The sequence below is a fragment of the Gekko japonicus genome, unplaced genomic scaffold, assembly GCF_001447785.1.
Source record: "Gekko japonicus isolate JY-2015 unplaced genomic scaffold, Gekko_japonicus_V1.1 scaffold184, whole genome shotgun sequence".
In the NCBI taxonomy this organism is placed as follows: Eukaryota; Metazoa; Chordata; class Lepidosauria; order Squamata; family Gekkonidae; genus Gekko; species Gekko japonicus.
The window spans coordinates 1,572,465-1,583,704 of NW_015159715.1; the positions used below are offsets into that span (position 1 = coordinate 1,572,465).

General features: G+C 43.3%; 1 protein-coding gene across 1 annotated transcript in view; it reads right to left on the bottom strand.

Annotated features, from left to right (window-relative positions):
• Nucleotides 1–11,240, bottom strand: part of MAP7 (microtubule associated protein 7) — a gene marked incomplete at its 5' end in the record, with an annotated part of 69,659 nt that overhangs the window by 18,199 nt on the left and 40,220 nt on the right. The window contains 5 exons of the mRNA XM_015411968.1: nucleotides 2,838–3,030; nucleotides 5,512–5,695; nucleotides 6,870–7,144; nucleotides 7,564–7,664; nucleotides 8,808–8,932. Of these exons, the coding sequence (XP_015267454.1) occupies nucleotides 2,838–3,030; nucleotides 5,512–5,695; nucleotides 6,870–7,144; nucleotides 7,564–7,664; nucleotides 8,808–8,932 (878 nt within the window). The remainder of the gene's footprint in view (nucleotides 1–2,837; nucleotides 3,031–5,511; nucleotides 5,696–6,869; nucleotides 7,145–7,563; nucleotides 7,665–8,807; nucleotides 8,933–11,240) is intronic.

Consider the following 11,240-nt stretch of genomic DNA (forward strand, 5'->3'; position numbering starts at 1 on the left):
AGATGATGATGATGATGATTATTATTATTATTATTATAAAATCTAGCCAGTGCATAAAACCAGCATAAAACATCAAGCAGCTTAACTTCTCAGCCTAAAAGCAGACTGTAAAAATATTAACATCAAATCCCTTAATTAAAAGCCTGAGTAAAAAGAAAGGTTTTGGCCTGGCAGAGTAGCAGAGACACCCAGGCAAGCTTCAAGGGGAAACAGGGTTGCCAGGTCCCCTAATCAATCTGGAGGGGAAATCTGGGGGGCATTCTGTGGGTAGGCAGGGACGTTCAGCGATGTGATGACATCACCTAGAAATGAAGTTATTGCATTGGTGATGCCGGGGCAATGCTTTGGTTTTTGGGTAAAACTCTATGGTAAATCTGCTCTCAAACCATAGAGTTTTGCCCCCAAACCAGAGAGTCCCTGTGTGATGTCCCCAGAGCGATGATGTCACTTCTGGGTGATGTCATCACACCTGGGACTTCATGTGGCAAGGTCTCTGTTTAGGAGTGGGGTTTCCCCTGCCGGCCAGCTGCTCCGTGGCAGGGAGATGCCCCCCAAACCGAGGGATCCCCCGCTCAGACTTGGGGGGGCTGGCAACCCCAAGGGGAAAGGATGTTCCACAAGCAAGGTGTCACTGCCAAAAAAGCCCAGTCTCTGGTTGTCAGCTAGGAGGATCTTTGCTAGTGGACTGGACGTAAGAACATAAGAGAAGCCAATGTTGGATCAGGCCAATGGCCCATCCAGTCCAACACTCTGTCACACAGTGGCCAAAAATACCAGGTGCCATCAGGAGGTCCACCAGTGGGGCCATTAGACACCAGAAGCCCTCCCACTGTGGGAGGACAGCATGGGAGGATGCAGTTCTTCACGCATCCCTATCCCAAGCCATGTAGGGCCTTAAAGGTGAGAATCAGCAGCTTGAATTGTGACTGGAAGCAGATGGGCTGCAAGTGCAGATCTTTTCAGCACTGGAGTGATACAATCCCTGTATCCCGCTTAAACTAATCACTGGACTATCAACATCAACTTATCTGAGCATCACAGTTTAACTAACTTGATATTTATTTCTGAAGTCCAATTACTACAATCCAGCAAGTGTATGAAATAAATGCATAAGTGCAGTTTGTAGCATTCCCCCCCCCACCTTCTTCTTCTACAGAACAGGTCCCACTGGGGCATACTAAAAAACAGCCCTCAACTGGACAAGGTTAGAGAGAGGTGACAATAAAAACTGGTTATAAAAAGAAAAGAAAATCTCACTAAAATGCAATCTCAGAACCTCTTTGCATCATAACCAATGTTTTCACACGATTTTTCAGACTAAACTGACATTCTAAATTTGCTTCTGAATTCCTGCGCCCCCTTCTTCATAAGATTAAAATACCGGAAGCCCCTGAGTGCTTCAGAGAATACTAGCTTTTCTGAGGGCAGACATTAGCAGGGCCACATTATGACTTTCGAGGGCCCTAGGCACACTTTTTCCTTTGTGGGCCCCTGCCTCCATAAAAATAGTTAAAATTATATTTTATGACTAAGTTGGTATAAAGACAAACTGGATTATAGTTGTCTTTATGCCGACATAGTCGAAGTATGTATTAGGGCTGTGGAGGTCTTCAGCCCTAAGAATTCATTTTTTCCCTTCTGATTTTAAAAGAAATTAAAACATTTTCATTTCATGGGCTCCTAAAAGTATTGTGGGCCCCGATGACAGAGTTTAAATATGCAAAGGCAATGGAGCACTGATTGTTTGGAGAAAAATAAGTAGGTTTATTTAAAGAAGAACAAACTGTTATAGAACATAGAAGAGAGAGCCTTTACTGTCTAGCCTAACTGCTGTGAGAGGAACAACAACAAGAGGGAGCTCTGCAGGAACAGGAAGTCTCCAGAATGGCCAATCAGGAGACAGCAAGGACATAATTTGAAATTGTGGGCAGTACCTAATCTAGCTGTGCTAACTACCAGTCCTCCAGCCATCTCCCTGTAGGGTGATCTTCAGATCTTCTTCATAAGGCTGCACTAGAGACCTTGCCTATTCAAACAGGTCCTAGGCACTGTGCTTGCTGTGCCTAATAGATAGGCTGGCCCTGGACATTAGTCTGCTGGTATTCTTGATGTGTGTACCTAACACTGAAATGCTAACCCTTTTCATCTAATTAGAGAATTACGGAGAGCTTGCAAACAACATGTTTAAGCATTCAGGATAACTGACAGAAGGAATATTGTTGAACTCTTTTCCTGCACAGTTTTACACTGATTATATTCCACTGGCTTGTCTTGGGCTTCTTTTGTTGGCAACCACTTCTGGGGGAGGACAGGAGGAGGCATAAGCACCATAAAAAAACCTTTGGCATCTCTCTACTTGCTAATCCTTGAGAGCACCCTATGAGAAGAGCTGAGAAAGGTAAAATGCCACGCTGCCCTTTGCAACTGGAAAGCAAGCATACATTTCCACTGGCAAGGGAGGACAGACGTAACTGACTGCAGCTCCTAGCTGATCACAGGCTATGCCTTGACAAAGCATCATTTCAGAACTTTACAGCAATTAGAGGAACATTTCCAGGAGTTTTATGAGAATCAGTTCAGTCTCACAGTGAAGAAGTATCATACCAGAATCAGGAACACTTATGCTGACACTCCAACATTGCCATGATGCTCACCGGGCAAATCTGGATGTGTCTGTCTCTCTGTGTTGGGGTTGAAGATGATATGCATTTATGTCTAAACAAGTATATGTCTTCCTGCTTTCCCTTTTGATTTAGAGTTTCCACATATAATCCACATGCTCATCTTTTAGCTATCTGTGCAAACAGCCACAAACATACTCGAAAATCACAGCACACCTGCTTCTGAAGCCGTTCCATTTCCTCCCTCTCTTTCTGTTCTTTTTCTTCAGCCAGACAGCGCAGCGCTGCCTCTTTCTCCTGCTCCAGTTCTGCCTCTCTTCGCTTCTGCTCTGCCTCCTGCTTATCAGCCTCTTCCTCTCGACGAGCTCGCTCTTCAGCTATCCTCTGTGCCAGCTCCTCCTTCTTTTGCCTATAAAGCATCCAGAACAGAGTCAGACATATGTATGGGATGAGGGGCTCCGGATAACACAGGGCTATAGGATTGCTTTGAAAAGCAAAAACATTAAAAATAAGTAACTGTCTTAAAAGTTCAGAAAGAGCAAGATTTAAAATTCCGAGAGAAAACTGTCTGCCTTTCTTCTCTCACAAACTCAGGGGGCTTACAGAGATTTCCCAGAAAGTCTCCTATTCAGGCACTGACCAAGGCCAGGCCTACTTAGGCTTCAGCGAGGACAGGTGGCTGCCTCATATGCTCTCCCAACTCACCCTGAGACCAAAACAGCAGACCACAGTGACAGCTTTACAGAAAAAAAGGGGAGAGATGCTTCCCCCCACTATAACTCAACTCTTAGAAAGAGAAGTAATACCTGGATATAATGCTAAGTTTGCCATCTCTCAATGGAGTGACAGACTTGCTCCTCAGAAAGACAACTCAATGTAGAGCCAACAGACACATATTCTAGAACTAGACCGCCTCACACTGCAGAGAGGGGAACCTGCAGAGAGATACTGATGAGGAGCCCTTTGAGCCAAGCAGTCGCCCTGTTTGGTGTAGTGGTTAAGTCTGTGGACTCTAATCTGGGAGAACTGGGTTTGATTCCCCACTCCTCCACTTGCACCTGGCTGGATGACCTTGGGCAAGCCATAGTTCTGGCACAGCTGTCCTTGAAAAAGAGCAGTTTCTGTCAGAGCTCTCTCAGCCCCACCTACCTCACAGGGTGTCTGTTGTGGGGAGGGAAAGGAATTTGTAAGCTGCTCTGAGACTCCTTTGGGTAGTGAAGAGCGAGGTATAAATCCAATCTCTTCTTCTTCCCTGGACATGCTGCTATCAGGGCTGTCTTTCTGAGCATTTGAGCCTGCTTTCTTATGTCCAAGACAGTTTAAAAGCATAACTCTAAAACTAGTAGGTTTTATTATGCTTATGCCCAGCCTTGAATCAACACTTCTCATCCTTACTAAAAAAGTCTGACCACAAACATGACGCAAGCAGGAAAAAAAGACAAAAACTACCAGTAAGAAGATGATTTGACTACGTGAGATGATGGTCTGAAGCAACCTAACAGAGACAGTCCACTTCTTCAAGGGAAATCAAATGTCAACTGAGCCGGAAGAGATGGGCATCAAACATTTATGCTGCATAACCCTAGCCACTACGTTTTTGCTACTGGACGCAACCATACATGACACACAAAGCAGTGCTTGCTTCAAGAAGTAGGGACCATCTCATGGGAATGAAGTTAAACCACACAGCTTTTCTCCTGGAAAAAGTGGTCCATAAGGAAGCACTAAATACAAATGGTAGAAGTCTTACAGTTTGATCCAGAAACCATTAAAGGGGAATATTCTGTACCAAGCTCAATTAGCCCCAATTTTTTTTTTTTTTTTGGGGGGGGAATGGAATAAACTTGCTGAACTTAGCTGACAAACTGGTTCAGTTAAGTAGAAACACTGGGATACAAGCCTATTTACTCTCCTTAGTAAACCACTGCAGTTAATGGCTGGGATCCAAAGACAGCACAAGCCATTTCCACTTGCTCAACCGAGACTTGTACTTGTGTTTCTCAAACGGCAAATCCTATGTTTCATAGCAAATTGATTTTGAAACTGAGGCTTTCACAAGAACTGTGTATGGTGTATGTTCAAAAAAAGGTTGTAAACCCCCCACTGCACATACCCAATCCCTGGGACATGCCTTAATTATCTCTTTGGATTCCAGCCAACAGATCCAGACAATTCAAAATGCAAAGGCTCTTATTTCTCTAGGCTGCAGATCACATAATACCCACAACATCTCGGACAGTGGCAGAAGGGCAGCTGCTCAGCTAGTGTAACACGGTTCACCTCCATCACTTGCAGAAGACAGATTACTCCTTAGCAGGGGTCACTTCCTGCAGAAGCGCACAGGAGCGGAGCTCCGGCAGTAAAGAGCCCCGGGGTGCAGGCACATGCAACAAGCCCCATCCCCTGCTCCCAGCAGCCCTCAGTCAGAGCAAGAAGCAGCCAGGTAAGTTTCAGAGCCCCCCCCCCCGGCCCCCTGGTCCAAAACAGTCCAGTGGCACCTTTAAGACCAAGTTTTATTCAGGTAGAAGCTCTCCCTCCTCTGTGAGGACAGATCTGCATGTTCCCCCCCCCAAAAAAAAGCTAGCAATCCAAAACAGTCCAGTGGAGCCTGAGTGGTGGGTGTTGCCTTCTGACACACTTCCAGTGATGTCAGGGGGTGTGGCATTTGCAAATAAGTTATGCTAATGAGTTATGCTAATGAGCTCCTGCACCTCTTTTTCTACGAAATGACCCCTGCTCTTTAGACAATGTATTGATTGCACAGATCAAAAGACAAGAGGCCTTTGATAAGCACCTTTTTTGGCCTTATCAGCTTTAGGGTCCACAACATGGAAGGGAATAAGATATGATAAAATGAATCTTTTCTGCTCATGAACTGGAGAGTGGTCACCTTTCAGTTGCTTCCCTCTCCTTTCTTTCTTGCTCTTCCCGTTCTCGCTGTTCCCGGGCCAGTTTCCTTTTTTCAGCAAGCACTCTGGCTGCTTCTTCTGGGTCTGTTGTCCCTGCAGAAGGCTTGCTGCCGGGAGGAGACGGCGAGGCAGCTGAAGCAGGAAGGGATAGAACTGAGATAGCACCTGATGAAACAAACACACCTTTACCATCCCTATTCAGTCAATTTTTTATATTCTGCCTTCTCCCCAAGATTCCAGGTGTCAATGTGCCAGAAGGCAACAATACACATCAAATATATTAAACAATAGTATCCAGACAGCTACCAGCAGCCATGGACTTGATAAAGTGACACAAATTCAAGAACAAGCTTACCAAGAAGCCCTATAGAAAAAGCCCCACCTTTCAAGACATTCTATGATTTTTTATGGACGGGGTCCTGCAAGTTTCCTCAGGAAGACTGCTGCACAGTGTGGGAGCAGCAGCAACTCCGAAGACTCAAGTACAAGGAGACGCAGATTAAACCATTCTATGACATACTGAGCAGGCATCAGTCATTAATGTAACTGGTCAAATAGGCTTTTAACCATTAAATGCACAATCTGCACATTTGAATAGCATGGGATCTGTGAGCTGAAGCAGAGTGCGGCTTAGTGAGAACCAAAACAGACTGATATACCAATGGATGGCCTTAGTAATTCTGGTGCCCTGGACAAATGTCAGGGATGGCACCCCAGAATCACTGGGTGCAGGGGGGACAATCAGGGCAGCACCCCCCCCCCCAACAGCTGCCCAAGACCTTTGGCCAGGCATTTCTCAGGCTAACATACCTCTCAGCGTTGCTGATATGAGGATAAAACAGAGAAAGGAAGCTTGCTTAGAGTTCCCTTAGGGAAGAAAAGCAGACTATAAAATATCTAAATAAATACTTGCAGAAGTCCAGAGCAGGATTGATCCAAAAGCTTCAAATCTGATTTAAATGTCTACCAAGCAACAATGGCACTATGAGAAAGAGAACTTCTGAACAAGTGCAGTGTGACTGGGCAGGCTGCCAGCCAAGGCAGCCAGTCTGAGTCTCCCCTGTCTCATTTACAAATGCAGCTGGGTCCCAGCAACAGTATTTGCTCCTGCTGCTGCAGGAAGTAGCTTGTATTGCTTGGCCCTTGACAGCACAATGGGCGTGAAGCACTTTGAATATTATTGGTAATATTCCTATGAAATTCTTACCCATTTTTCCCTTTCACAATTACTCCCAATTTCAATAAATCGAAATGACACTAAAAATCGCACAATAGAATGGAAGCTACATTGAATGAACAGAGAAAGGATACAACCCAAGAGGAAAATGGTGAGTCTTACTGTGTATGGTCTCTGGTTTACTAGGTTCTTCAACATTTGCAGTCTCTCTGGGATTTGAGATTGCCTTCCCCTTGCCTGTCTCTTCTTCAACTGCCTTCCCAGATTCCTGATTTTTTCCTTTTTTCGCATTTTCCTTTTTTTTCTCATGTTTGACAGGTCGAATGTTGCCAGGAGAAGGAGGCCGTTGCTGAGCAGAGGAGATTCTTGATGATCCAGGTGTTGTGGTTAGTTTTTTGGGTGTTCCAGGCAAAAAAGGCAAAGACCTGGAGGCATGCCTATTTCAACCAGAAAGACAGCAGTGATAATGGTAATCATTTTTTGTTGTTTAGATTTTACTGATTTTTTTAAAGCCTACAACAATTAGCAATGTCTACATTTTCTCTTATTACATGAACAATGCAATCCTAAACAGAGTTACTCCAGTCTAAAACCACTGAAATACTGGAGTAACTCTGCATAGGATTACACTGCAATTATACTTATCAGGCAATAGTTTCCTAGTAGTTTTCATTAAGTTCATATGGAGGTCACTGAAATTCTCCAGCTGAAATATTTGTTACCATGAAAAAATAGCTCTGTTTAAAGGAAAGTTGTTATCTATGTAATCAACTTCTATGACCATTCTTTTGTTCTAACATAAACGTTATCAAAACAGTTCTCAAAATGAGGCATATTCCATCAAGGAGTTACTTACCAAGCAGATGATTTACTTCTAAAAGTAGATGGTGAACGAGCTCTTTTTTTGCCAGAGGGATTAGACAATGAGAGGCCCCTTTCCTTTCCTTTTCTGTTTGCCTAAAATTTAACAAAAAGGATAAAGCAGCCATATCACAGTGCACGCGAATACATAATATATCTTTGGATGTTTTGTTCGTCTTAAATTTAATCATGAAGTTGAGGTTGGACTATTAGCTGTCCCACAAAAGGACTGTTGGAAAAAGGACTTTATGAAGCGAGATGGGTTTTGATCAATGGGTTGTAGTATCTAATACGGACTGCTAATACTGCCAGAAAGGCTAATTTTTGAGGAAGGGCTCTCCCTAATATCCATGCCCTTTTCATATATAATATTTTACTTATTTATTTTGTTTGATTTATATCCTGCAAGCGGTCTCAGGGTGGGTTACACAAGTCAACTCAGCAAATGTAGTGACTATAATATACAATAAACAGGCTTAAAATAGTTACAACATAATTAAAACAATCTAAAAACAGTCTTGGTTAGGGCATCAGATAGCTGAATGATCGCCCTGTAGACAATGCTGCAGTGGAAACTCATTTGGTGGAGTCTCTAGATGTCTAATCACTATATTCCTGTATCATACATCTGATTCAGTTTGCAGTTTTGTTTTTGTAGAGTATCATGCAGCAGTGCCTTTCAATAAACCATTTAATTCATATCAGAAACACTCTGGAGCCTGTGTTCTCTCCACTGACAGTCACATTACCCATGGGGAGATAAGAACCCAAAAGAACAGAGGCCTCATGCTTAAGGGAACTGAATGAACACTTTTCGCATCTGTTATGCACACTAGCAATCACTCTTACCACTCTTGTAGATTTATTTGAATTTTTTTAAGGCATTGGTACAGAATAATTACTATAATAACCAGTGAACCACACCATGTCCCATATTCTATAGGAATTTGAAAGCAACTGTTCCATCTCTGCAATATCCCTAGTGGCTAGCCGGTTTGATTAGGAGTGGGAAGTCAACCATGAATACAAGCAGTAAGAACCTGAGCACTATGTTCTCCAGATACATCTTAACGACATATTCCACCATTCACCTTCTTACATCTAAGCAGCTCCCATTGTCTGAAGCTTGCATGACATTACTTTACCACAGTCACAATGCCATGTGCCCTGACCAAATTTGAAAATACCGCCTGGATGGAAATAAGTGAAAGCTGAATAGAAATAAGCAAACACACTTACCCCTGCTGACTGTGTAGTCCTCCTATGTCCGACATCAAGCGTTGCACCAAAAAGTTTTGCTCTGTCTGCTGGATTTCGACAGCTTATAGCCTTGAAGGACAGAGGGCTGATGGGGCTGCATGATGCTGAACGGGGACAAATGGGGATGACTGGAGTGTGGGATCCCCCCCCCATTATATATGTGTAAACAAAACAGCAGTGGTGTTATGAAAGGTGAGCCAAGAGAAGGTAACAGGACAAGGAAGGAAGGAAGGAAGGAAGGAAGGAAGGAAGGAAGGAAGGAAGGAAGGAAGGAAGGAAGGAAGGAAAGGAAGAAGACATTAATACATGCAGAAGATAAGACACACTTAACCCAGAACCATCACTTGATTGTCTGCTGAGAATTCCTTGCTAAACTTTAAAAAGATCTGTGTCTTGGCACACAGAAACACATCAAGAGAATTAAATTCCATAATAAATGTAGCATTTCATCAGATAGAGTTTTATGGAATAATTTTTTTAAAAGAAAAAAGGAACTAGAAAAAAATCCAGTTTATTTCTTCTGTTGAATGTTTGCATCTGACATAATGCCTTGTGGGTACAGACATGGTACAGTTAAACTGCCTTCACCATTTTCTGTAAGTATTTACACACCCATATAAATACTAAGATTAATCCAGTGATTCAGTAAAGTCAGTAGTTTTAGACACCAGTTCAGAACTCGAACTTGTGCCCTGTAAAGTCACGGTCGGAAGGAAGCATTTTGAAATATAATCCCACTTGATGAAATCTGCAGATACCAAATATATGCTTTGTGTTTGCAGAATAATATATTCAGTTCAAGTAACGAATTCTTATTTCTGTGTAAGTTGGCCCATCTACTATGGGGAGACCCTCAAAGATCTTGCCTTAAAAAGAAACTATGAAGTGATGGTTCTGATAATGTATTACTGAATTTAAAACTACTGGTATGAACAGATTGGCTTATAGATTCACATTTCTAGTAGATTAGTATTAACATGCCCAAGAAGAGTCAAATCAATTTTGTGTACTAGGACTAGGTTTGTAAGAAGAGGCCCACAAGAAAGAAAGAGAATTATTACAGACACCAGATATTAGCATAGATGATACATCAGATCTGATTAGGGTTGCCATTCCTGTGGCCGTGATGGGGAAACCCTTGATTTTCGGGGCTTCAGCCTGCTGCTGGCCAGCTGGCCAGGATGGGAAGCTCCACCCCCAAACAGGGACAGGGATGTTGTGCAATGTCCCTGGCACAATGACATCGAATGGAAGTGACGTCAACATGCAGGGGACACGCTGGTATCTGGGCAAACTCTATGGTGACATCATCATGCCAGGGACATTGCACAGTATCCCCGCCCCCCACCAGAACGCACCCCACTGCAGCCACAGCAAGACCTGGCAACCCTAGTTCAGATATTAGCATAGACGATACACCAGTGTCAGTAGAGCAGTAGTACTGTATTTATTTATTTAGAACATTTTTATGCTGCCTCTCCAGGAATTTACTCTTGGCAGCTTATGAAATAAAAACTAAGCATGATTAAAATCCAGCATTTAAACCCCCCCAGCCAAGCATAAAAACATAGATAATAAAAACAGACCAGAGACAGTTTAAAATAACAGTTCCCACACAAAAACTGTGGTTGGTTTTTTTAAAAAAATCAATCCCTTATATAAAAGCCTGGGTGAACAGAAAGTTGTGTAGGTGCCAGGGGAGCCTCAAGGAGGAGGGCATTCCACAAGCACAAGTGCCACTACAGTCACCTCTGAAGGTGGAGGCCCAGAGAGCAGGGCTTGTAAGGCAGATCTGAGCTGTAAGGCCAGACAGTATGGGAGGAGGCAGTCTTTCAACTATCCTGGCCCCAAGCCCTTAGGGCTTTAAAGGGAAGAACCGGAACAGTCCTTCACATAAACACCCTGTTTCAATGGCATGCATGGAGCAACTAGAACAGGGTGTCCCAAGTCTTTTTTGAGAGAACTCCAACCAATCAGGTGTTTAAGGGAGGATGAGCAGGGGAGGTACCGATTCAGCTCTGCGCACTCCTCAAGCTGTCACCATCCAAGATTTAAACTTTTAAAAATCAGATTAGGGAGCACAGTACTGGCTGCTGGATGGAGATGGGGCTCTGCACTCAGCATTAAGTTTCATGCACAGCTCCTTTCTCAGTTAGTATCCCTCACTGTGTGAGGCTTCAAGTATACAAAATCAATATATATTTACAATAATTCAAGTCCCTGTCCCAGCCTGAAAAATGACAAGTCAAAGCTTTGTTCAAGCTGAAATAATGTCTCATGTGTGTAAATTATGCACTCTACATTATTCCAGCATGGAAATGAATTTATACCAGATTAATACAGCAGCCAACAATTTGTAAACACATATTAGGGAGTGCAGAATTATGGGGTGGGGAGAGAGAGGCTGCTGAA